Source organism: Pogona vitticeps, chromosome 1, assembly GCF_051106095.1.
Source record: "Pogona vitticeps strain Pit_001003342236 chromosome 1, PviZW2.1, whole genome shotgun sequence".
Taxonomy (NCBI): Eukaryota; Metazoa; Chordata; class Lepidosauria; order Squamata; family Agamidae; genus Pogona; species Pogona vitticeps.
Genome location: NC_135783.1, coordinates 126,719,120 through 126,746,649, shown reverse-complemented (window position 1 = coordinate 126,746,649; position 27,530 = coordinate 126,719,120). Strand labels below are relative to the sequence as shown.

At 40.3% G+C, this 27,530-nt stretch overlaps 1 protein-coding gene across 2 annotated transcripts in view; it reads right to left on the bottom strand.

The window, feature by feature from the left end:
- Positions 1-17,565: 17,565 nt before the first annotated feature.
- CSMD1 (CUB and Sushi multiple domains 1) overlaps positions 17,566-27,530 on the bottom strand; it is a 1,337,717-nt gene continuing 1,327,752 nt past the window's right edge. For both annotated transcript variants that reach the window (XM_078386602.1, XM_020797818.3), the window contains 3 exons: positions 27,249-27,336; positions 26,111-26,243; positions 17,566-22,120 (listed from right to left, as the gene is read on the bottom strand). In XM_078386602.1, the coding sequence (XP_078242728.1) occupies positions 21,961-22,120; positions 26,111-26,243; positions 27,249-27,336 (381 nt within the window). In that variant the 3' untranslated portion in view covers positions 17,566-21,960. The remainder of the gene's footprint in view (positions 22,121-26,110; positions 26,244-27,248; positions 27,337-27,530) is intronic.

Genomic DNA, 27,530 nt, shown 5'->3' with positions numbered 1-27,530 from the left:
AGCCAGTTCGGCGGCAAAAACCCGCCGAACAGCTGATGGAAAGCCGGATGAACAGAGGGGGAACAAGGAGGGCGCCTCAGCGCTGACGATCGGGCCGCGCTACGGGCGCCGCCCGATCTGCCTACACTACCACCACCCAATTCCTCCTTCCTGTCCTCTACTCAAAATAATTTCTAATTAAGCCCCTATGACGGGCAGAAAGAAAGGTAAGCAAGCTGTGGGGGAGGGGGGAAGCTCGAAAGCCACCCCCGTCAAACCGATCTCCAATAGCCGCCGCTCCAATAGCCAAGGACGCTCCGTGTTCCCTTTCTGCCAAAAACGAAAGGGCACTGGATTGAGCTCGTCGCTCCCTTAAATCAACTAGGCTCTCGCCCCAAACATCGCGAGGCCCCAGGGTTGCCCGCGTCATCGCCGGAGCCGAGGGAGCAAACAACGCGCGGGGCTCAATGGTGCGAAAGCGCCCTTCGCGCGCGCTGCCCGATCTTTTCCAATCCACTGGCCACTGTTGAGTTTTCCAAACTTGCTGGCATATTGAGTGTAGCACCTTAACAGCATCATCTTTGAAGATTTTAAATAGTTCTACTGGAATGCCATCACCTCCACTGGCCTTGTTGCTAGCCATGCTTTCTAAGGCCCACTTGACTTCACTCTCCAGGATGTCGGGCTCAAGGTCAGCAACCACACTATCTGGGTTCTCCAGGACATCCAGATCTTTCTGGTATAATTCCTCCATGTAATCTTGCCACCTCTTCTTAATGTCTTCTACTTCTGTTAGGTCCCTACCATTGTTGTCCTTCATCATGTCCATCTTTGTACAAAATGTTCCTTTAATATCTCCAATTTTCTTGAACAGATCTCTGGTTTTCCCCTTTCTATTCTTTTCCTCTGTTTCTTTGCACTGTTGATTTAAGAAGGCCCTCTTCTCTCTCCTTGCTATTCTTTGGAAGTCTGCAATCAATTTTCTGTAACTTTCCCTATCTCCCTTGCATTTTGTTTCCCTTCTCTTCTCTGCTATTTGTAAGGCCTCGTTGGACAGCCACTTTGCTTTCTTGCATTTCCTTTTCTTTGGGATGGTTTTTGTTGCTGCCTCCTGTATAATGTTACGGGCCTCCATCCATAGTTCTTCAGGCAATCTGTCCACCAAATCTAGTTCCTTAAATTTGTTCTTCACTTCCAGTGTATTCATAAGGGATTTGGTTTATATTATACCTGACTAGCCCAATGGTTTTTCCTACTTTCTTCAGCTTTTCCATCTTTGGCTGCAGAGAACATAATCAATCTGATTACGGTACTGCCCATCTGATGATGTCCATGTGTAGAGTCGCCTCTTATGTTGTTGGAAAAGAGTGTTTGTGATGACCAGCTTGTTCTCTTGACAAAACTCTAGTAGCCTTTGCACTGCTTTGTTTTAAAGTCCAAGGCAAGACTTACCTGTTGTTCCTTTTATCTCTTTACTCCCTACTTTAGCATTCCAATCCCCTATAATGAGAAGAACATGTTTCTTTGGTGTCAGTTCTAGAAGGTGTTGTAAATCTTCATAGAATTGGTCAGTTTCAGTCTCCTCAGCATTGGTGGTTGGTGCATAAACTTGGATTGCTGAGATGTTGAAAGGTCTGCCTAGGATTCGTATTGAAACCATTCTATCATTTCTGAGATTGTATCCCAGTACAGCTTTTCCCACTCTTTTGTTCACTAGAATGGCTACTCAATTTATTCTAAGGGATTCTTGCCCACAATAGTAGATATGATAATCATCTAAATTGAATTCACCCATTCCCATCCATTTTAGTTAACTGACGCCCAGGATGTCATTGTTTATTCTTGCCATCTCCTGTTTGACCACATCCAGCTTATCAAGGTTCATAGATCTTACATTCCAGGTTCCTATGCAGTATTTTCTTTGCAGCATCGGACTTTCCTTTCACTTCCAGGCGCATCCGCAGTTGCGCTTCCTTTTGGCTTTGGCATTAAAAGACCATTTAAAATCTAGTATCTAGGTACTGTAACATTTCAAAATTTTCAGTACTCCTAATATCATGCTAGATTAAGGCTTCTCTATATGCCCCTATGTTTAGCAGAAGGAAGGAAGGAAGGAAGAAAGAAAGAAAGAAAGAAAGAAAGAAAGAAAGAAAGAAAGAAAGAAAGAAAGAAAGAAAGAAAGAAAGAAAGAAAGAAAGAAAGAAAGAAAGAAAGAAAGAAAGAAAGAAAGAAAGAAAGAAAAGCTTTTAATGAATGAAGGGAACATTTTAAAGAACAGAACCTTATCCAGGAAGACAGCTGGCAATAGAAATTGCTCTCCCATGCTTCACTTTGAGTAAGAATTGGCTAAAGTAAGCTTTGTGACAGCTATTAGTCATTACTGACTGACAGCACTTTGCTAGCCCAAGCCTTTGAAACAGACACTAGCTAAAGCTCTTGACATGTGCAATGGAAAATAGTTTATCTTTAGACTATGCGCAGGTACGTAGAAAAGACAGAAAAAGGAGATGAGGTGTGACTGTTAAACATTTTGTCAGCGTAGACTTTAAACTGGGACATTTTACGAAAAAAGTATTTCAATTCTCTCTCTCTCTCTCTCTCTCTCTCTCTCAAAATCTCTCTTTCTCTCCATATAAATATATATTCCATATATATTCCATATCTATATCTATATCTATATCTGTATCTGTATCTGTATCTGTATCTATATCTATCTAAATCTAAATCTATATCTATATATTCAGAACATAAAAGCAAACAATAAACCTGTAGTGCAAAAATTGATAATGACCAAAACAGGGGAATTAGGTGGACTATATCAAAATAAGGGTCGTAAGTTCTTGCTTGTCCTTGCAAGGACAAAGAAGTGCACCATCATTCTCCTTCCCATCCTTGAAAGGATGGAGTGTTTTGTGGAACTCTCAGTAACATTTTAAAAAAGGGATTTTTTTTTTGTGCAAGGCAGGTAAATGCAAACTGTGCAAAAACACTAGCTGCTGTTTTGTTACGTGGCCCTTTTAAGTATTAGAACATCCTTGCACCTTTTTAATGATTAGCCATTGTTCCACCTTCCAGCATTGTGTGATTTGCTTCCAAATGGGAAAGGACAGCTTTTTTGTGCAGAGACTGTCACCAGAAAAAGTGGACCCTGGAGTCTCACCTAAACGCAAGGAATCCCTTGGTTTCTGAGAAGTTCTCATTGAGCTGTCTTGTCAAGTTAGCCTAAATTGATGAGAATAAAGTATTCAGTGGCTGAAATCCTGTTGCTTAGTATAGTAGGGTACACTAGAGTAGGCCCATTGAATCCATGGGGATTTGTTGAGCCAACCCCTCCATGGGTTCCATTGATTCAAATAAACACACTCTATTGGCAACATTTCTTTAGCATACTTTTCTTTCGTCTACACTAGAACAGGTCCATTTGAATCAATGGAACTTGTGGAGGAGTTGATTCATCAAATCTTGCCTGCATCCGGAATGCATTTCTGTTCTTGTGAAGGTTGCATGTGTTGCAATGGATGCAGGCAGAAACTTTGCCCTTGTGCTTACTACGTCATATTTTACATCAGTGGTTCTTAACCTTTTTGAAAGAAATGCCCCCTTGAGCCATTGAGGAAGTTATCATCACCCCCCTCCCTGAGGTGATATCTTATCTACCTACCTACCGACCTACCTTGTCTCCCTCCCCACCCGGGTGCGAGGCAGTGCTTCACGGGGCGAGGATGAGGACCTAAGAGACTCTTTCCTTCCACCCGATCCACATTCAGTGCTCCCCTAAAGGAGAGACGTGGCAGGTAGAAAGAGCAGGATCATCTGGCAGCAGCAGCAGCACCGGATCTACTGGCAGCACTGTGGCTGCAGTCGCCTTTACAGGTTTGGCTCGCTCCAGCGCCCCCCTACCGCCCCCCTTCTGTTCTTTCACCCCCGCACCGCCCCTTTTCATTCTACCGCCCCCTGAAAAATGAAATCACCCCCTGGGGGGCATTATTGCCCACGTTAAGAACGACTGTTTTACATCACCCGAGCAAAATTTGAGTTTAGGAAGAATCTATGTGGATAAGAATAGCCCTCCATTATTTCCATGAAAGGGAAAGAATTTGTAGATAGATTTTTAAAAAAACAAAACACGTTTCCTTCTTTAAAAAAATGTCCCCATTAGGTGATGAATAGGTTGTTGTGGTTTTATTAACCTTGTTTGCAATTATTCTGTTGGCTGCAAAACAAGCCTTCCTCTCTCTGGCTTTTTCTTTCTCTCTTTCTTACTGGCATGCACACACACGCACACACAGAGAGAGTTCAGGTTGGAAAATATTAATGCATTTTATTAATACAGCAGGTGCAGTAAAATTACTAAAATAGTGGAAGGCTGGATATTCTGAAAGGTGCCAAGTGATCCCTCCCATCCCACATTAGATAGAAAGAAACTCGCACAACTCATGTCCACATAATTGAACAAATAGCGGTGACAATTAAAGTGTTCATTAGATGAGAAGAACAGAAGAACAGCATCTTTGATCTTCCTAAATGTGAGCTCATGGTTCAGTCATGTCTGCAGAAGGGTTTGCTGTATTTGCTATGAAGTTCATCTCCTTGCATTACTGCTGGGTCTGAATTCCTTAGTGATGGACAACTTTTATTAATGTTAAGCTAAACAGGAGATAGCAAAGAAAAAAAAAGTTTTAAAAAAAGGAAGGACAAGGAAATTCCACTGAGAGGTGAAATGAATTAATATGATGCGAGGATGAATGGCAATGGATGATATTGACATATTGAGGAGAAAGAGTTACAGTGGACCCTCGACTTACGGAATTAAGTGGGTGGCCATCTGACAGAACGGTTTCAGTTGTGGAGTTCCTGCTTCAGCAGAGAGTTGGTGTAACAATCAGGGGGCGGTGTCCTTATTCAGGACAGCACTTCAAAGAAATTCAAACTCACCATGTGTTGTGCACGGTCTGCATACATTCCACACAACCAGTCCTGCTAGTTCTAGAGTTTTTCCAGAGACGACTACCCCAAAACCTTTCCCAGTATTGGAGGTTGCCTCTATTAATTGTGCCTTCCAGTCAGGGCCACCTTGACCTTGATTTTACGTTTACTTTTTTAATTGTTTGCTTCTATTTTTAAAAAGATAAGTTAAGGCCCATTTTCTTAGCCCTAATCAGAAGGAAACTTGGAGGAGGGGGTAATGCAAACTTCTACACTTTCAGTACATGTAACAAGAACATCTCAAGGGAGAAATGGAATACCACAACTGGTTTCAACTTCAAAAAAGCAGGAAAAAAAACAATAGTAGTCTTGGGAATTGTTTTGAAAGGAAGGAAAGAAGGGGGGAATTATAATAACAAAGGCAAACATTTACATATGTACTCTGCAATAGTGTAGGAAAAATATACTCATTATCAAAAGCTAAATATGTATATGTGAGTTCTATCAGGAAAGTCCCAGAAGGGTTGCTGTAACTTGGAATTGGCAGCACGTAATTTTTGAAATAGGAATAGAAAGGGATTACCCTTTTTTAATTTCTTCTTCTTTAATAAGTGATTGGCACCCTATGTTGAATATACAGTGGGTGTCCCCTTTTTGCTTCCACAAATTTCTCTTGTGCTCTTCTATACCATACTAGTCCTACTGATCTTTTAATATCAATCATCCATCTAGTTTGTGGCCTTCCTCTAATTCTTCTTTGGCTCCAGGGTCGTTTTGCCCTCCCACCCGGAATAACCATACAGTACAAGACCAAGTTTGTGGGTAAATCATGGGCCACGCTTTATTTGGAATCCATTCCGTTTCATAAACATTGCCACTCCTGGCAAAAAGGGGGTCCTGCTGTAGTGCGGATTCAGGTTAGTTCTTGATCATCAAATGACCATTTAACAGCCAGCCGGCTGTGCTCCGGCCTCAGTCATCCCCTTCTTCCTTAACATGGGATCACTATCGGCCTCCATTTTCCCAGACCCTCTTTCGCTCTCTCTGTGCCGGGTGTGTCCGGGTGCGTCCCCAGCACATCCCCGCTTCCCAGCACTGAGATCGCCTGATCGGAAGTGCTGCGAGCTGAGACGCGCTGACATTTTCCGTCATTAACCTATCATCCAAGTTCGAATACCGCTCGAATCCGCACTACCCGCCCTTGCGTGACCAAGTTCCACCGCCCTTACTAAAACTAATCATCCAAACTAGTGCGGGATAGGCAAAAAATCCCCGCCTCCACCTGCCAATCAGGAGGCGGGTCAAAAATTCCTATCCGGCCCCCAGCAAAGGGTGACCAGCTAATCTCACACTAGCATATGGGGCGGGCGGGTGGGATGCCGCTCACTAGAACAAAAGGGGAGCTGCCAACGTGGCTGCCCCCTTAAATATGCCCTGCTCAGCCCACGCCCCTCGGCTGATCTCAGGCAAGTCTTGTAGCCTCTTGTGGCAACCGGGAAGGTTGGCAAAGGCAACGCCTCCTGGGGGATCCCTTTGGGCCCCCTCCCGGTGTTGGCAATTGATGGATTTTCCATTCCTTTACCCATCTACATCTTTCATGCTGTGGCTGCCCATCTCTATTTCATTTAATTTTTTTTCATTCCCCCCCCCCTTTTTTTAGAGTGCAGGTCTGTGAAATTTCCAGCAACCCATCTGTTAATCACTCTGGCACTCCCCTCATTCATACAAGCCCAACGTATATATATGTATATGTATATGTGTGATATGGGTGTGTGAAATAGCTTCCACGAAACACCCAAGGAAAAAAAATGGGAAATAATGCATGGCTTTGAGGTCATTTTAACGTACAAAAATGCTCATTTCAATATCATGACTTGTAATCATTTCGAGTTCAATAGGTTTCATAACCTCTGGCTTTTCTCCTGTCAACATGCCAGTTTGTCCCAGTTTTCATAGCATTATTGTAAAGCTTGTTGTTACAGGTTGCTGAGCACTATCTATAAATCCCATCATTCAGACTCAGGCGTACTTCTGAAGTTCACGACTCAGAGCTACAGCAGGCTAAGCCTCATGGCTCAAATTCTTTGTCACTAAATACCTTTTTGTGCAGGTCTGGACCGACTTACTGAAATGGCTTTTCTGCCTCAGGATTTACTAGATGCACAAGAGTTTCTCTCTGTAGAGAACAAATACTTCCAAAAGGAATCGTACAGGGGTGCCCGCAAGAATTTTTGGAGGGAGTGAGGGGGGGGGAATGCAGCATTCTATGTTGTGAGCATAGACTGTTGTAGGAAAGTGTGAAGGCAGGAGGAGAAGGGGACGACAGAGGACGAAATGGCTGGACAGTGTCATCGAAGCAACCAACATGAGTTTAAGGCAACTCTGGGAGGCAGTGGAAGGCAGGAGGGCCTGGTGTGCTCTGGTCCATGGGGTCACGAAGAATCGGACATGACTAAACAACAACATGTTGTGAGCATGGCAGCAACATACCTATAAGTGTGCTCACACAGCTTTGCAACAATGGTGTCACATTCAAGGCCCTTTCAAAGCCTGTACATAGGGAAAGTCCTCAGAACTTGCAAATTTGATATAGATCTCATACATTCTTTCTCTCCCCTCCTCAAATCTTCTTTTTAAAAAAGTTATCAGAAAAAGTTGTAAGCAGAGCAATGGGCAAATAATTATTTAAGAATGTATAAGGGTGATTTCCTGTTGTTCCTTTTATCCCATGACTTCCTACTTTAGCATTCCACTCCCCTATAATGAGAAGAACATCTTTCTTTGGAGGGCCTGGCGTGCTCTGGTCCATGGGGTCACAAAGAGTTGGACACGACTAAACGACTAAACGACAACAACAAAGGTGACTTCCAGCTTTATTTAAAAGAGGATGAGGCTGAGTTTTCTAAATACAATAGAGATAGCCAGCTGGTGGGTGAGGGGAGAGACAGAGAGATGTCTTTCTGGAGATATTTATTTTATTTATTTATTTATTTATTCGATTTATATCCCGCCTATCTAGTTGGTTAAGACCACTCTAGATATATGTGTAGGGGGAGAAAACCTATTGTAAATTTGCCCATAAGCTGGAACTAAGACAACTAGTAATCAGGCTATGCTTTGTGACCTCATAACTTGCTTGCCTGTTCAGCCCTAGGGAATAAGACTCCAGCAATCATCTTGATTACCTTCAGCTAGATGGCTTTCCTCTCAAATGTCAAGTTGTTGTATTTGATGCTTTATTATCCTAAAACCTTCCATTGGGAATTCTGCCACAACCCTGGGGAGATCTCACAGCACATACACCAGTGCTGGTAGTGGGGAACCAACTACTTCTTTCCCCACCTTTTTTTTTCTGTTTCGAACACTATCTTCCAATATACTTACACCCACCCACGTATGCTATTATATAATGAGATGCTGGGGTAAATCATTTATGGTCGTTATTGTTAGATGATGACACCACCTTTGGGCTAAAACTGGATAGAAAAAAAGAAGTTGTGATTGCACAGATCACTGTTGGATAGCTCTGTGACTTAGGCCTCCGGCTGCCGAGCCAGAAGTTGGGAGTTCAATTCCCCACTGTGCCTCTTTGAGAGGGGCTGGACTCAGTGACCCACTTGGAGTTCTGCAGTTCAAAGGTTATTCAAAGATTATTCAAACTTTCTTTCATGGAGCTGGGCTGGAGTGATTCCAAGGCAGACAGAAAGGTCACGCTAAAGGAGATTGCTCCCATTAAAGAGACTCTTCCCAGTGCGATCAGGTACATACCTTTGAAGCTGTCTGATCACACCCTTTGATATTTTCATGCTACCAAGTAAAGTGAACTTTTAAATTGCAGAGCATATGCAGAGTCCTTCGAAGAGAGAATTAGTTGTTTCCTGGAAAAGCTAGACCAGGAATGAAGCAATACACCTTCTGGGAATTTGAGACCAGAAACAGCTGGATGTGGACTGAAGCTGTGTTCACTGATGAGATGTGCTACATTTCTGATATTGGGTCTCGCCAGCAAACCAGAAAATTATTTAAAAGGTGCTCTCATCTGCATACTGATTTAATTTATTATTTATTATTTATTTTATTTATTTCAAATATTTTTTAGAGAGACCACATCATCAGCCTGTTACACCAGACAATTTCAATAAAACCACTTATTTGTGAAAATATGTGGGCAACTATGTTTGGAAGCAAACTTTGGAAGAAAATTATCATGATAAGTGAACAGGTGCTAAGAAATTTTAACAGAAATCAATGGTTTCTCAAAAAGTGCTCTTTTTGACCTATAAAGCCCTAAGTGTCTTGTGTCCAAGCTATGTGAAAGGTTGCATTTCCCTGTGTTTTCAGATCCTCATGGGAGGTCTTTCTCTCAGTCCCACCATATTCAAAGTGGCATTTGGCAGAGATATAGAAGTGGGCCTTCTCTGTTGCTGCTCCCAGTCTCTGGAACTCCCTCCCACAGGAGGTCTGGCTGGCACCATCTTTGCTGTCTTTCTGCGAGCAGGCAAAGACTTTTCTCTTCAAGCAGACTTTCCCTTAGTGACTGGCTGTCTAAGAGGGTGTTTTTTTAAATGCGACTGTTGCTTTGTTATTGTTGCCATTGTTGTTTTATTGTCTTTTTTACTACTGTTTTATCTATTATTTTGAATATTGTATTTCTTTAATTCGTATTTAATAACAATAATTTATTGTTTTACCTTTTAATATTGTTTCTTTTAATTCAGTAAACTGCCCTGGATTCTTTTTAGTAGAAAGGTGACATATAAATGTTTCAACAACAAAATATATAATACAGTCGTGCCCCGCTTAACAATTACCCCGCATTACGACGAATCCACTTCACGACAATGTTCTAAATGGGTCTAAATGGGGTTTGTTCGCTTTGTGAAGATTGGTTCCCTGCTTCGAGAACTGATTCTTCGCATTATGACGATCAAAACAGCTGATCGTCGGGTTTTCAAAATGGCCACCGGGTGCTCAAAATGGTTCCCCGCTGTGCTTAGGGACGGATTCCTCGCTATATAGGCACAGAAAATGGCCGCCGTATGGAGGATCTTTGCTGGACGGTAAGTTTTTAGCCCACTGGAACACATTAACCAGGTTTTAATGCATTTCAATGGGTTTTTTAATTTCACTTTCTGACGTTTTCGCTCTACAGCAATTTCGCTGGAATGAATTAACATTGTTAAGCGAGACACCACTGTACATAAGAAAATAAAGCAAAACATCCATTGGACACAATGCTAGAAATATTATTTTGCATTGCTGGATTGTGAGGAATTTTGTTTCTCCTCTTTCCTTCTCTTCTCAGTTCTTCATACTTTCTTGCTTCATAAAATTGCTGCCACTTTTACAGATGGCAGTAATTTGTTGAAATTAAACACTTCCCTTTGTCCCAAGGCCCCCAGAGGCTTCCTCGTGGTGATTTTTTTAATTTCCAAGATATTGTTGCAATCATCATGACGCAGTTGTAGGTTTTGGTACACAAAAGTTCCCATTGAAAGAAACCTGTTAGCCTTTAAAGGTGTACAATTAGACATGAGCATGAATGGCCACTTTGTCAGGTCATGCCCATTTGTCCTTTGGATGAACAGTTGTTCAGCTCTTCCCAGCCCCACCTCCTCTGGCGGGGACCCACCGAGAGGCAGTGCAGGAGGAGAGAGGGAAAGGAAACCACGGTGCTGGCTCTGAGTGCGTCCCTGCCAGAGAAGGTGGGTCTGGGAAGTACCAAACCCCATTCGGGCAAAGGACAAACTGGCACAAACCGGCAAATTCGTGGTTTGTGCACATCTCTAGCCACAATATCTTGCCCTTTCTTTTTCCTTTTAATTTTGCCCACGTTTCCTTATCAGGAACCCTTGGTTTGCCTTTAATCTTTATATTGGCTTGAGGAAGAAGGGGGGGAAAACCCTCCAGAAACAATGCTGAACTTTGCTGCTGGCTCCAGTTTATTTAGAAGAAAGATAGTTCAATCTTCCAAGTATCTTGGTAAGAGTTAAAATCTCTTTTGTGTCCTTCAGGTAAATTAGAAAGCAAACCTGAAGGTGAAATTTTCCAAAATGAAGAAATACAGTCACCAAGAGTCTCTGTAACAAGACAGGGAGCCCACAAAGAGCTGAGGAGACCTGAAACCGAAACTTATGGAGTCTGAGTAAAAATAATTGCAAGCCAACAGAGGATAAAAGGAGTCGTGTTCCAGAAATTTCTTGGACTCAAGAGACTTTCTTTTTAAAGTCACACTTTAGTGAGTTGATAGGCATTGCTTGTATTTATGTTGAGAAGTTTTCCAAGTAGGGAATCTTCAGGATGACTCCGATGTGGGGAATGGATTAATCCCACATATTGATAGATGTGATAATGATGATGGAAAAGGTATCCACACATTGGCTTACGGAATAATGAAATCAGCGTAAGTCATAATTGACTCCTGCTCCATTCCTGACTTCTGGCAGACGGTACCATTTATGTTTCCAAGGTCACTACTTTTTAATATTTCAGCCAGCAGTGGCATTTCTGACTTCTGAATTCCATATTTTTTTAAAATTTAAAGCTGCATTTAAAGTTGAAATAAAAGGGATCAAGTGATTGATTGACATTTGAGCGGTATGTCATGCAGCTCATAAGATCGTCTCACAGATTGTGACATAAAATATCCATAAATGTGTCACATTTGCATTGCTTTAGCAGAATATGAGAAAAAGCAATCCTTTTGGGTGAAACTGTTCAAATTACTAGTGCCAAAGAGTGCACAGAGAAGTATCTGGCTACAGAGCCAGAGGTTAAGAGTTCAATCCCTGACTGTGCCTCCTTGAGGTCCAGAAGCTGGACTTGATGATCCATACGGTCCCTTCCAGCTCTGCAGTTCTAAGATGATGATGATAGACTAGTAAGAAAATGTATGTCCAAATATTGAATATTTTAAAATCCATTCAGACCAGATGTTTTTCTGAGACCTCTAAGTTATTAACTGATGTTTTTCCAGATGGTCTTCCACATTCTTGGGAATATGTTCTGGCTTCCTATTGATGCTGCAATCTTCTGTTCTGTTCGGTTCATGGTGCTACCAGCAAGAGCTTGGATTTAATTTCATTTTTACTCTTGCTTTTTAAAATCTTCATCTAGGCAGGTAAAAAAAGAGAAAGGCTTGCATTGAGTGACTTCTTCAGGTTTTTTTTTTTCTGATGCAACAGAAATTGTGACATACTGTACTGCAGGGCATGGAAATGTCTCATGACCCCATTAGGTTTTGTGGGCACAGAAGGAAGAGCATCCAAGGACCCAAGCTACTATATTTGTTTCAAGTAACTGGCAATGGTCCTCTTTTTTTTGTTTGTTTGCAAAAAGAATAAGCCGCACACATTCCATGCCTTAAAAATGTTACTGTTCTTCCTAATTTAAAACAAGCCCCTGTTGTGTTTCCAAAAGAATCCAGAAGCCCATTAAAAAACGTAGGCGTTAATGGTCTCGTGGTACAAATTTCAACTTCTAAACCAAACATTGTGTCTCCTGGGAAAATTGGGCCATTCTTTGTGTCAGGTACTCTACAGACAACCAGAGCATGACAGTTTGATGGTTCTCGCTAACAGATTTCCCATGGGGTGTGCTTCTGCTGGTTTTCTTATCCATTGCCCTACTGCAGAAGTAACAGCCAGAAGAGAAAGAATGTGTGCCACCTTCTGTCAAATGGTACCTTAGGTCTCTGATGAAAACAGCCTCTGCCAGTTACAAGCTGCTACTGGTGGTGGGACGTCTACTACATTCCATTCTGGGTGAAACTAATGTGGTCATCCACACCATAACCAAGCTGTGGCTATTTCATGTCTGAGGTTGTGAAGAATGGTTCTGTATGGAACATTTTTTTCTTTCATCTTTGCAAACAGAACACTTCACTATCTCAGTAAATCTTAGAATACGTAAGTGGAAGAGTTTCAACTACCGTTGTACTTAATAGTTGTCTTTCACTTTTTCGGCTTTTGCAGTGAGAAGGTTTGGGTCACAGTTCACACCAGCTTCTTTGCATCATATTAAACCATAAAACTGTTTGTACAAGGAATACGTGCCCCAATGGGAACATGCACTAGATTTGCTGGACATTTTTGGTGCCATTTTGTTTTTTGTCTATAAAAACAAAACAAAAACCTGTAGCCAGAAACTCAGGGCCATGCTGTAAAATACTTTCTTTGTAGGTCTTGTTCTGTGTGAGTTCTACAAACGAACACGAATCTCAGGGTATTACAGTGCTCTATTTATGAGGATGAAGGTTAATTAAAACAAAACATGAGTAGATGCAACAGGAATATTTTTTTCCACAGGATTTTTTTTAAAGTGCCTTATTGATTTTAGTTTGAGATTGTCTGCTCTTGATAGTTGCCTCAACATTTTCCTCAAACGAATATAGGTCATTTTTAAATTAACTGACAGGAGCTTCGTGAGACCTGCCCATGTCTTAATGTCAACCAGATATATTTAGCTAGCTGGACAAAGAGTCTAATCAAGAGTTTCAGCTGTAAGTCCCAGAATCTTGTAATGCCTAGGGTTCTGGGAGCCACAGTCCAAAAAGAAAAAGAAAGAAAAAAAGAGTAATTTTTCCCAGCTGTTATTGGGCCCGATATAAGAAGCTTCTCGTGTTCCTGTGAGAAAGGGAGAGCAATAGCATTGTCTCCTTCCACAGCCTGTCAAACTTGCTAGTCCTTCAGAAGACACTCAAAACACATTAGCTCTATTGCTGACTTCTGGAAGTAGGCCATGGTAAGGTTAAAGTGAGAAGTTAAGCTTTAACCTGTTTCACTTTAGAAATGGAAACATTTACAGACATAAGCAAAACTCCAACCATAGATGTGACTTCATGATGGATGGTTTTAGAGTTATCGGAAATTTCTGTCATCCCTCAATGCCATCTCCAAGTTTTCCCAGACACCACATGCCACCTTGTTCTTTTTTCCTGGGGTTAATCGGACAGCAAAAGCACGAAAGATATGTATGTTACCAAGATTCGCTAGAAAAGGATCATACAGACTTCATTTTGCTAAAAGGGAAAAGCTGAATGTCACTTTACAGAATAAGGTCAACAATAGTGAGGAGAGAAAAATAATAAAGTAGAGCAGGCAAACCAAGGGGAATGTGCCAAAGTAGATCCAGCACCAGTTACGCTCAGTGAATGGATGTCACTATTTCAACATTTGTTAGAATTTAAAATAATTTGAAAGAGACAGAAGGGGGGGGGGAATGCTTGAACTCTCTGAAAGCACTCCACCTATCCCCTTCGACGTCATGAAAATGTGATTTCCAAGAAATGGAAAGATGTCTTTAGACAGACTGTTCACTCATACTATATAACTGTGAGCAACTGTAATAAGTTCCTAGACAATGAGGACACCTTTTTTTATGAAGTTGCTGCGTCATATGTCACCTAGTAACAGCCAAGAAAATAAGAGTGTTCTTCCTACCCCGTTCAGGAAGAAGTGCCTGTTTAAAGATCTCATTGGGAAGAAACTTTTCTCGGTGGGAGGGAGATATTCAGTCTGTGTGAGGAGACGAGGCCAATTGCATCCTTACATGTGAAAAGCATGGATTAACATATCATCTTACGACCTCGGTAGACAAGACGCTGTCTAGATACTGTATTGTATGTAGAAACAGTGCACCCTTAAGAGGGTGTCTGTTTATTCTGGAATGGGTCTACCACAATTCAGCATTTGATAAATTACCATAATTCCATTTTATAACTGGCCAGCTGGAAGACAGCATGGCTTTGCTTGCACATCTGATTTCTCCAGCACTTGGTTCTGAAAGCTTTGCATGGGCCGGCCATTGCCTGAAGGGAAAATATTGTAACCAGGCATGGGACTTTTAGATTTTTTTTGCCCCACTGTAGCTCCCAGGAATCTCCAGGGATTTTCCCAGCCCAAATTATGGTGTCTGTAGCCCAGAAATCCGAGTCCTCAGTAGAGTTTGAGAACAAACACATGTGCCTCAGCAAGTTCCTCTCTGGTACTTTCTCTAGGTTCCATAAATGGTGCCCCTCAAAAACAACAACAAAAACTACCAGTCCTTCTTGAAACTCCATTGGAGATTACACACTCTTGCCTATTTTCTTCTGTACAATAATGACAGTTGCTTCAGAGAGACACTTGCTAAGGCATAGGCGTGTCTACTGAAACTCCTCTGACTTGGATTTCTTGGTTACAACAATTCTGGTTGTGGGGATTCCTAGATAATTTTAAGAGCTGTTGTGCAAAAGTAAACAAACCTGTACTTCCATACATAATTGCATCAAGGGAAGTAAATTTCTGGGATGGGGTTTTTGGATCACAAATCTTGTACAGTAACACTCCATTTTGTGAATTCTTTCTGACAGACACCTAAATGTGGCTGTGACATTCACCCTTATTATGCTGAATACGTTATGCATTATTCATGTTCTATGCTGATGTGGTTGAGAGGTGGGGCCACCAGAGATGTTAAAAAAATGCAGAGCCTGAGAGGAGAAGAGTGGAGTTGAGTCAGAGTTGGGGGGGGGGGAGAGGGAGAGGGAGAGAATGAGAGAGAGAAATGGGAGATCTGAGTGATTAGTCTGAGGAGTGAATAAGTGAATAATAACCTGTAAGACAATATAGAAGATCATTATTGATGCTTGATGATCTTGAAGAAGATACTAATGAATTATTATAGAAACATCTGTAATCAATAAACCTGGTTTATTCAAAAGACAGTGATGAATGGACCTTCGTCTTTCTTAAGAAAAGTATGTTGATTTAGTGATCAACTGGTGGCAGCATGGGAAAAGGTGTTTGGTTTTCCTTCATGTGCTCTGTGGTAGGAAGACAAACAGGGGCCACAAGGGGCAAACGTCACAGTGGCTTTCCTAGGAGAAAGGCCTAAACTGGACAGCTTTGAAGCCTAGTTCTGCCCAAGCTTCCTGTTCCTGTCCCAGAGCTTTCCTTCTGAATAGGAAGCTAGGCTTAGCTAGGTATCGAAGTCTTTCAGTTGAAGACGTATCCCTTAGGACACTTAATGTTTGATCTGATCCTACAGAAGCTTTGTTTGGGGTAATGGGGGAAGAAAAAGGAGAAAATAAAATAATGGTTTGTGATTTCCCTCCCCCCAGGAATTCTAATTTTGTGTCAGAAATCATTGGGCAATTTCAGTTGGTGTGTTAGTATCCAATACAGTCTTCATCTATTTATATTTTTACTTGTTTTTAGAGTGGATAGCCTGTAGGGTTGGTTGATAGTTCCCCCTCCCCCATTTACCTAATGTATTTGTGCTTAATGATCTTTGTTGATGGGCTGGTGGGGGAAGGCCCTTAAAACAGAAGTGGGTGGGGTTATTACTTTTTCCTTTTTTAAAAAAACCCTCTTCTTCTCCCTTCCCAACTCATGTGACTTTCTGATGATCTAAATTAATTGTCCATAGGTTTCACACTCATATTCTAACAGAAATAGGAGTCATAAAAACAAGTGGCCCTAAGCAATGTGAATTCTTTCACATTGCCCCAATGGAAATGGAAGAACACTAAAATGTGATTTATTTTGTCTAAATTGTAGTTATTATTTAAAACTCAAATAATCATAAATATTTTTCACTATGTTCTAGGACCACCATTTCCCCATACTATCCCCCCAAAATAGATGGATCTGAATAACATTAACAATATTTTAAAAAATACAAATGCACTAAAACCCAGGAACTCTTTATATCTGCTGCAATATTTCCTTCAATTTCATTGAGATTACTTACAATGTTTCCATCGATTCTTTAGGATTACAGATTAAATGACTATGGGAGAAAGGAGGCTAATAAAGACTGAGACTTATGTTAGTGATATGGAACTTCACATGCACACAGCACAATGAATTTTCAGCCTACGTCCATTAACTCTCACACGTGTGCACAGATTGAGAAGCAAGTTTCAAATAGTTCATAATGGCGCCCCATTTCACAGAGGTTAAACTGCGGCACTGCAGTTAAGCCTCTCCTCTTGCCCTAAATTCAATTGCAATGGACTCAGGTAGCCAGCTCAAAGTTGACTCAGCCTTCCATCTTTCTCAGGTCAGTAAAGTGAGTATCCAGCAACACCAAAGTGTTGCTGTTTTTTTATGCTGTAAATTGCTCAGAGTGCTTTAGCACTATTGGGGGGGGCAGTAGATAAATAGAGAGAAAAACAAGCAGACAGCAATCCTGATAAGAACCCTTGAGTCCCTTGATCCATCCAGCCCCTCCATTCATCTAACATCATGTATGACACCAACAGAGTTGTTTAGATATATGACTCACCTTCCCCATAGCCCATAGCCTCTCTTGCAACTCCACCACTGAATTAATGATAGAATTCAATTGCAGTGGTGATAAGGAATTACAGAAAAAGCTGATATATTCAGGTCAATTGAAATGTTATAGCTTGTGCTTTACAACTTGTTTGGAAAAGAAATGATAAACAAATCACTTTGCTGATTTTGTGTTGCTATCAGAATGTAAGAAAAAGCAAAGAAGGCAATTATAGAGAAAAGGCAGATTTCATCGAAAATAAAGGATACACACATTCCCACCGTCAACTTGACAGTAACTACGTTCATTAGGCATATAGTTTTGGAGTTGGTAAGCAGAAATTCTTTGACTGTAAGTGACAGAAACAGAAAGCTACAACAGTAGACAGCCACACAGGAATCTGGAAATCTAAAATTAAATATTTAATTAGAACTTTGATTTTGCTTTCAAGATAGGTGGCATTGCACAGGCTATATTACAATCTTTTATACTTTTTTTGCCAAAAAAATTACTGTATATTTTAAACAGGCCACTTTAATATTAATACATGTGTAATAGGTTCAGAACTGAAAATTCAGCTAAAGATGGTGCATTTTACAGTATTGGGAAAAATTATACAGGATTTTTTTTCTTTTGTATTGTAAAAACATTTTTTTAACAATTTACCTACATTAATCAAAAAGTACAGCATATTTAATAATTTTACAAATTTTCCATAAAAAATATATCTCTGTACAAAAAAAGTTCTTTTGCACCTACTTCATGTCACAGCAGCATGTCATGAAATGCCAGAATGGAATACTGGGAATGACAATTATGTTGACTTGATCATAATGCCAGCTTCCCCCCCCTCCCCCTTTCCTTAATAACAGCTTTTTTGTTGTTGTTGTTTACAAAATATATTACAGAAGAAAAAAAATTATTGCAGCTAGCCTGGAGAAAGGCAAGATGGGTGATACAAGCAGCAGATTTAAACAGCTTTGAAGCACATAACCTGTCTGAATTTTTATTTCTTATCACGTTTACTTTTGTTTTTATCGGAATCAGCCTGGTTCTTCATGGGGAACAGTCAGCTGTAAATATCTCACAGAGAAGATTTCACGACTGCCTTTGGCATGACTATGTAACAGCTGGAGGGACCTTGGCTCTGATATTCAAGTCTCTCTATAGCTCAAGCCCTACTCGGGTCAGTGGACTTTCGGTGGCACTTTGAAGATCTGGGCTGTTAGGTTGGCGCACCGTTATGCTAGTCTGGACATGCCTGGAACACTATGGAAATAATGGGGAAATGGAAGATCTAAACTGGTCAGTGCAGTACAATGCAATTTTAACAGAAACGGAGGAAACAGAACACTTTCGAGAGATAGGCACAGAGGTGACAATGAAAGAAACCCAAACCACACAGATCTATTTTCATTACACAGGGCTGTATTTCTAGATGTGCGGTGAACACAAAACGATGCTTTGTCCTGCAGTCCTTCTGCAATCAGTGGGACTGCACACAGAAAGTTCAGTGCCGACTGATTTGGACTGCACAAAATCGCTGTTTTCTTTGCATTAAGTAAAAAAATGTTCATGATTTATTATCCTAGCAAAAACAGCCTTACCCTTGTTCACATAATTATGCCCCACTAAACAAAAATGAAGTTAAGATTTTCAGTTTCAAGATCCCAGGTAATTTTTGAACTAGCAATTTCTTCAGATGGATGCATGGAGCTCCTTTGCATGGTACAATCTACCAGTTCATTTCAATGGATGGGGCGAGTCCAAGCACATGCACAGCAAAATCCACTGGAATGAACAAGACACTCCCATATACAGGAGACCTATTCGCATATAGGGGTGCCCATAGATTTCTTCTCCCACACATATGTTGATAATAGCACTATATTATAACATTTTTCTTTCTCTTACCCTTCACCTCCAGACAGGGTAAAAGTTAGAAAATAATCAATTCTATTATGTTTTATTTCTTCTGAATGACTTTGGTTACTTCGGCCATCACCACTATTCAAATAAAGTGACTTCAAAGGCAGCAATACAATTTTTCCTCATTCTCCTGTGGACTACAGTCCAAGCTACCTCGGAACCAATGCTTTAGGAAATGTAGACATGTTTAAAACCACCACTGTTGTCCTTCCAGATAATGCAAATATGTTTTGAAAATTGTAAATGTTCATGGAATGGTAAAAACATTACCTGAAACTACTGCAAAACAAAAATGCCCAGACATCTCATAGGTTTAGAGCATTCAACTTTCATCTTAATTCACATGAAGAACAGCTAAATATATTGATATTGCTGGTATCTTCCATCAAAAACTAAGATATTCTACTTGCCCTGAAAACCTTTCTTGCTATTGTACCACTAACTGAAGCATATCCTTTTCAGATAATGCTTCTTTTTGGTGATTTCTTTAGCCACTTCCACAAGGAGGAAGAAACTAATTGGAGGCTGGGAATAGAGGAGAAAGTTTTGGTCAGGATCCAAACAGCATTATTGGACAGCCGAGGAAATGGGTTTGTGGAGTCTTTTCCTCTTCCTCTAACAAGAAATACCACCATCTATTTTTAAAAGACCCTTCCATTTCAAAAGTGGCTGCTTCTCTGGGACTCTCATGAACCCAGCCTTCTTTGGGGATGTGGAACAAACTCTGAAGTTGTTTCAATATAGACCATGTACTGTCTTGAAAACAATTTTGAGCATCAGAATCCAAAAAGAAATCTACTTATGCACAATTTGTAATGTTGTATGGGGGCAGGGAAGGTTATCAATGGCAACACATAATGTCCCACTGAAGCCAAAGAAAGAATACCAGTGCAAAGCTGAATCTTGTTATTATGGTACAAACTACACCATACCCTAAAGCTACAATCCAGTGTACGTGTCTGCGTGCTGAAGTCCCACTGCCATCAGTGGGATATCTGCACATAATCAAGTAAGTATCCACAGGATTGCTGGCTTAAGAAAGAAACGGAATGTAATTTTGAAAACTCAGCACAATGGATTAATTTAAACCAACGTAAGTTGTAGCCAACTTTGAGGTGCAAGTTGTGCCATAAGTGCAGTTCTGGCTATGAGATGGTTCCACACTAATACATTGCGGTAGAAATGGTGACCGTTTATAACATATGCAACTTCCAATGCCTTGTTTCATCCCAGCCTATGGACTAGGCATCAGCAGGGCCTTGTGTATACCACCCCTATGTTTACAGGTATTTTTATTTTCATTCAGAGATGTCACGGATATCTTCTGCCTATACTCAAGGTTGACCACCCCTGAATTATGCATTTAAAAGGCTTATGTGATTTAGAAACTTATCAATTAACCTTGTCACATCCCATTTCTCGTTCGGGAAGATAGTGACTATCCTTGCAGCTTTACTCTGAAGAGAACTCTAAATCTCAAACTTGCTCTGTCAAGCTGTGTGATTACAAAAGCATTAAGCAGTATTGGTTAAAAAATGTAGCAGACAAAGACATTCTCACTCACATACACCCCGTGGGAAAAATGCTGATAACTGCAATGGTATGTTGCTTGCTAACTTTCATGGTGGATGGAGTTTACATATGCATTTGTGGAGTCAGAAATCAATGTAACTTCACAGGGGGAAAATGACAGAAAACAAAGGCAAAAGGGAAGACTGTATTATGAGCCCAAGGCCCACAGGCTTTATGAACTATCTAAAATAAATTACTATTCACATTTTGTACATGGCAGGCAGCAGTAGCTGCCTTACCCCCCTGCTGTTATAGAGTGTGATGGTGACAATAATGAGCGATGAGAGACAGAAGCAAGACTAGAAACAAAGATCTGTAGACATTGGATCCCCCTTCCTCCCCAGTCGTCTGGCTGGCTTGTACTGCCGTCTGCAGAGAAAATAAACCAGACTTAGCTTTTTTTTTTTTTTAATTATCACAAATTGCCCTGCTGGAACAGAATAAAGGGGAGGCTGTATAACACATATGCCATGAAAAAATTATCATGGGATTTAAAAAAAATAGAAATGAGTAAATGCTTATATACAATGGATACTGTGTATAAACCCTGTATATATATATATATGTATGTATGTATATATTTTAAAACCAGTATCTTACTCAGTCATTCATACCACACTAGTGCAAAAACTTGTGCATTAACATTTTGCAATACAACAGCTGACTGGGAAGTTTGTAGACTGCCTTATGTATGAACATCTAAGATATACTGTAGGGTTGTTCTAAGACTTAACAGGATTTTAGTGATTAAGCATTTTGCAGATGTTTGCAGCCCCCAAGGAAGGTTGTCTTCTCCTCCAAGGCAGATTCTCCTTCTCCTTGTTGACTTTTCTTTAAATCTCCTTCCCAATGTTTTTCTTTTTTTAAAAAATTATTATTCCTGGGGGTAATTCGCGGTGCTCTTGCTTGTCACGGTTCCTAAGGGATTGACCCAAGTGCCCAGAAGATTGCATTGAAAGGCATCCAGCCACATACAAATGTAGAAAGTCTGAGGCATTTAAATATGACAGATGGAGATGACTTGGCAGTCTTCCTTCAAAGTGTGCCTTGACTTGGAGCAGATGCAGCCAGGTATTTCAAATCCGCCGTTGAGATGAAGAAATATATCTCGGTATTGATTTCCCCAGAAGACTGACGTTTCACCAGGAAGCCTCGCTGCGTCTATGCCGAGAGATGTTAAAGATTACAGCAGCGAAGCCAAGAGAAGAAGGGAAACTGGTATATGGCACCAAAGGAAATACTGCTTGTCCATCAGAGGTATGGCTATGAATCAGTCAAATTGGGCACTGAAGGCTATACCACTGTACAAACTGTGTTTAGAGTTGTGTCAAACCGCACAGCTTTCGCCTCTGTGGGTTTTAAGTTTGTATCATACATAGGATTTTCAAAGGAAGCTTGTCCATTGCTGTTTTCATGTCCAGCATAACCATTGTATTGTACTTTTGGTCTTGTTCTAGAAGGTTGAGAGAGAGACAGAGAAATATGTGTTTCTGTCACTGTAAATAATTTGACACTCAACATGATTCCTATGACCCTGGTCTATAAATCCTATGAGATTTATAACTATATTTAGACAGTAACATTTCCTAACTACAATCAAATATCTTGCTTTTTGGGGTGTAGGAAAGGAGACGAGATGGAGCCCAGAAAATGTGTAGTTACTAATACAGGGGTGCCTCGCTTAGCGATTGCTTCGTTTAACGATGTATTCGCTTAACGATGGGTTTTTAAAAGAATTTTCCGCATCATTTAACGATGTTTCCTATGGGCGATTTTCGCTTAGCGATTTCGGGACCATGCTTCGCCAAAATTCGCCAAAAATTAACGAAGAGTCAGATCAAAGCCAAATTAAGTTTGCAACCATTTTAAAAGGTGCACTAACGATTCCAAACATTTAAAACAGTTTTTGAACATTTTAAGACATTTTAAAAATTGCAAAAACGGACATCGCAAAACCATTGAAATGTATTGAATAGGCTTCAATGCATTCCAATGGGGAAACATTGTATAGCTTAGTGATGTTTCCTATGGCGATTTTCGCTTAAGGATGGCAATCCGTTCCTATTGGAACAGATTATCCGGTTTTCAATGCATCTCTATGGGAAAACGTGTTTCGCTTAGCAATGTTTTCCCATAGCGATTTTTTTTTAACCAATTAAAATCATTAAGCGAGGCACCACTGTAATTAAGTAGCAGCCAAAGGGTAAAAGGAGTAGGCACATTTCATATATTGGTAAAATTGCTTGACATATCTCTGGCAGGATATGTGACTCACAAGACTAGTTTGGGTACTTTCTTGACTGACTAGTAATGTCTCTCTTTAATGCAAAATGGCTGATACTCCACACCTGAAGGACACCAACCAGTTTAAACTTTCCACTGACTATGAAAAGCCACCTTCAGTGTCTAAAGCAGTGGTTCCCAACCATGGGTCCCCAGATGTTCTTTGACTACAACTCCCAGAAATCCTGGCCAGCACAGATAGTTTTAGTCCAAGAACACCTGGGAGCCCAAGACTGGGAACCACTGGTCCATAGGAATCACCAGGCAGACAACTTCCTTTCTATGATGGGGTCCTTTCACATTATTTTTTAATGTTAGTGTGGTACTACAAGAACACCTTTTCACAATCTCAGCATGTTATACAATCTGGGTCTGATAATATTTTTTATCTTTTCTATTGAATTTCCATAGTAGTATTTTCATGCTGCTTCTATTACTGTCCCGTACTTCCATCCTTTCTGTCACTTTATTGCATGCCACCTTGAGAGGGCAGCATAAAAATGACATAAAGAAAGGCATTGGGGGCACTGTGGGCAGGTCTTTTGGAAAAAAACTGTCACCAGCTTCACAAATCAAGTATTTTGCTTCTTGGGGTGAAGGAGACTAGATGGAAAGGCTATGGCTGGGAAAGGATGCAAGTTCATGGTCATTCGTAATGTGAATACAGAATTATTAATTACAAAAATAGTAACATTAAAAACGGGTTCATTTAAGCACAGTCTACTCTTCAGTTTGCTGAATTGCAAGGCAAATATATTCTCATTTCTCTGCTAGATTTAATCATTCATCATAGAAACTTCAGAGAAATAAACACTTCAAGCAATGTAGTAGGAGGTGCTGCCAAAAGTGGAATGTAACAGATGGGAATTGCTTTCTGTTAGGTGCTGAATGTTTTCATTCCAGCACTTAAGAGGCTCCTAAATGACCAAAAAACAAACAAAAAACAAAAAACAAAACCCTTCAATGTTATTTCTCATTTTGGCCATTTTTAGAACGAATTTCAGATGCTTACAAATAGCTATGACATTTCTGTATTTGAGCAGTGGGGTTTACTGTAGTTTTTTTCCCCATTAAGCAATCATACAGCAATACCAATGATGGATAACATACACATGGTTTCCCATGTGATTTTGGCAGCCTCTCTATAGGAAATGGGCTGCAATCCTAGGTGCCTATACTCATTAGCCCAATCAAATGGTTCAGGTGTGCAAATGGGGGCCAATAAACTTGTTTAGCCAAGGAATTCTCTCTCAGTTCCAATATCTGGGAACATTCCTGGGTCAAAATCCAGACTGGCATATGAATCCCCTCATGACTTGCTTCTAAATTTATCTCTTCAAATACCAGCTCAACACAACCACCCAAGATGTCTCCTCCATCTCCTCATGGTATAAAAGGCTCCTGTTGGCAGGGATGTTTATCTCTTCCCCTGACATACAAGCAGAAGTCCTTACTGTTTGTTCCTGGAAAAGGTGGCACTTGCCCATTATGTGTCATAAAGTGTTACACAGTCCCTTTTTGCAGGGAAAACAAAAGTCTCTAACTGAGCAAAACATTTTACAGAGCCCTTTATCATAAGATTAATAACTACGGTAGCTTCCATGGAAATAAGGGCTCAGTAAGATTGCAGCAGCCACAGTGCATGTCTGTTGTGCCAGAGGGTTCTACAAGGATATGAACATGGCCTAGTCTTTGTCAGTTTTCATGCATCCTATTAATTTATCACACTGCCAATTGTTTTCAATACTCTTAGAGTAGGGTGACTGAGTTCTTTGTTGTCACCCTCTCCATTTGAACAGCAATGTGTGTGAAGAGGAGAAAGTCCTGTTCACATGTAAACTCTACACATGAGGGAGAACCCTGGAAAATGAGTTATTGTGTGCACATCAAGATATATCTAGATGTAAGCAGGGGTTTGTCCTCCTTAGACAAATCACTCTCTACATGGAGAAAGTGGCAACTGAAAGGGGAGGGTTAGTTGTTCCTCTCTATATGTTTTTATAAGAAGCAGCTGGTAAAGAGCCATTACCGCCCCCACTGTGAACCTGGTGTAAAATATATCAATTACATAAAATGGCTTGTGTCCTTTCCTTTTGGAAAGTGAGAGACACAGATACATATTCACGCATACTCATAGAGCAAGCCCAGAAGGACCGAATTCTTAGATGCCAAAAACACATTTAGGTTGCAAAATTCTTCAATAAAGCAGCACATATACCCTATTCTGGGCCACCTTCCACAATCTGTGCAATTTGCAAGATTTTTGCACATGCACACATAACACAGGCAGTTTTTTTTTGTATGCAAAAATCAGTATATTTAACGAAAAACATTTTCTGCCAATGTGAGAACTTATGAAAATCCCAGGGAAATTTGTCACATCCTCCCTGGTAAGAAGAATGTTATAACTTCTCATCTTTGCCCATAAAGACAAGTGAGGATTTACATCTATAAATTCAAGTTCCCATGCAGTTATTGGAGTTATTGGGAACTCTGCTATATTTCCAGGCCAAATGCTGTTAATTCACACAAAAAATGCAGGAGAAGGATTCAGTGCAGGCAGGGACAGAACTTCATATCAATATGCCACTTGAAAATATTTTTTTGCCAATATTTTTTGTAGCCACCCAGAGTGGTAGAATATACCAGATGGGCGGGATATAAATCGAACAAATAAAATAAAATAAAATAAATTATGTCTCATCCTTGTGTTAGTAAATGTTATACAATCTCAAGCAGCACTTCCCATAAGCTCACTCAGTAGGTACTAGTTGGCTCATTATGCCCTGTTTTCCCTCTGTGGATTTATGGATTCACAGGTTTGTAATTAATAGTCAGAGACACTTGGAAGGAAGAAGCACAATCCATTATTCCATTTAAATTCCATCAATTCAAACGAGGAAGTTAAGTACCAGCTGAACATTTTACCTATGGGACTTGAAAGTACTTAATTTTGGCTGGATCATGCCCATTCTCTCTAAGGAACCTTAGCATACTAGGGATATTTTATCAAACACAAATAAGTACTACTACTACTTCGACTGTTATGATTGCACTTATTATCACTTTTTCTGTCTTGGTGGAAGAGAGCTATTGGGTTTCAAATCCAAACATTTGCACACAACATGGAATATGTCATAAGACATTCAGTCTGGAGTACCTGTGTTTGTAGAGGTAAAATGCAAACCCTGATAATATTAGAGCAAAGAAGGGTACCAGGATTGCAGCTGCAACAGAACTGCTGTTTGTACCATAGTAGTGGTTGGGATGATTGGTGTCCGTGCTCAAAGGACCTGAAAGCAAATGGAAGAGAAAAGAGAACAGGTTTTAAGATATGTGGGTTCAATTGAATGAGATATTTTTGATGAACCTTAGCAAATTTTGAGGATGTATATTTAAGTAAATGAACAATATCCTCCCTGGCACTGTTTTTTCTGGGGCAAATATATGAAGATAGGAAGCGATCCTAAATGATGCCACTAGCTTTCCTGGACTATTGCTGTACTCCACATGGAGGCCTTATTCATTCATTCATTACAGTCATTGCAATCTCTTTTGTTGGGGAATCATTAAAAAAATAACAGAAAGTAGTCAGATTCAACTGGATCTACAAATGGCTTAGCAGTCTTGGTGTCTACCCTTCCTCGTGGCACAGTGGTTAAACCAGTGTGCTGCAGCCAAAACTGTGCTCACGACCTGGGGTTCAATCCCAGGTAGCCGGCTCAAGGTTGACTCAGCCTTCTATCCTTCTGAGGTCGGTAAAATGAGTACCCAGCTTGCGGGGGGTGGTGGCAATGTGTAGCCTGCATAATTAACTTGTAAACCGCCCAGAGAGTGCTTGAAGCGCTATGGGGCGGTATATAAACAGCATGCTTTGCTTTGCTTTGCTTCTTACACTTCAGAGAAACAAAAGACAATGTAATCTATTTAAAATGCTCAAAATGCAGTTGATCATAAAACTGAATCTTTAATAATTTTACAAAGCCACTAAAAGCATATAATTCTCATTGTAATATCTATCATCCCTTCTCCATAAATATTTGCATTGATTTTCTGCGTAAAAGCATCATGCCGTGTTCTCCCTAGGATGCTGCTGCATCAAAAATAAATTCACAACATGAAATAGTTGCATTCGAGATTTAAGGATAGATTTTAATTTCATTAATTTGTAAATTTTATGGCAGTAATTCAATATAACAATATGCTTTATTTACTTCTGTTGCTAGCACAGTGACATGAAGCCATCAATATTCAACAGCAGTAACATACGGTACACAAGGCTACAAAGGAATTCTTACTTTGTCTTTGGAGCATAAATTTTCCAAAATCTTTTCCGTGTATGTCACCTTGATAAGTGAAGATGCCTCTTTCAAGCCCTGATGATACCTAGAACAGGAATAATGCATCATATTGTCTTAAACCAATTTGTTCACTGAACAAACAAATGTAGAGTGAACAAAATAACCATTTTCACCTTGCACTTCAAGAATGATATAAGTTTGAAACATAATTATTAAAATATTTAACGGAACACTGTATTTTTTATAACATGTCTTGTTTCCAGTTCCTGCACTTCATTG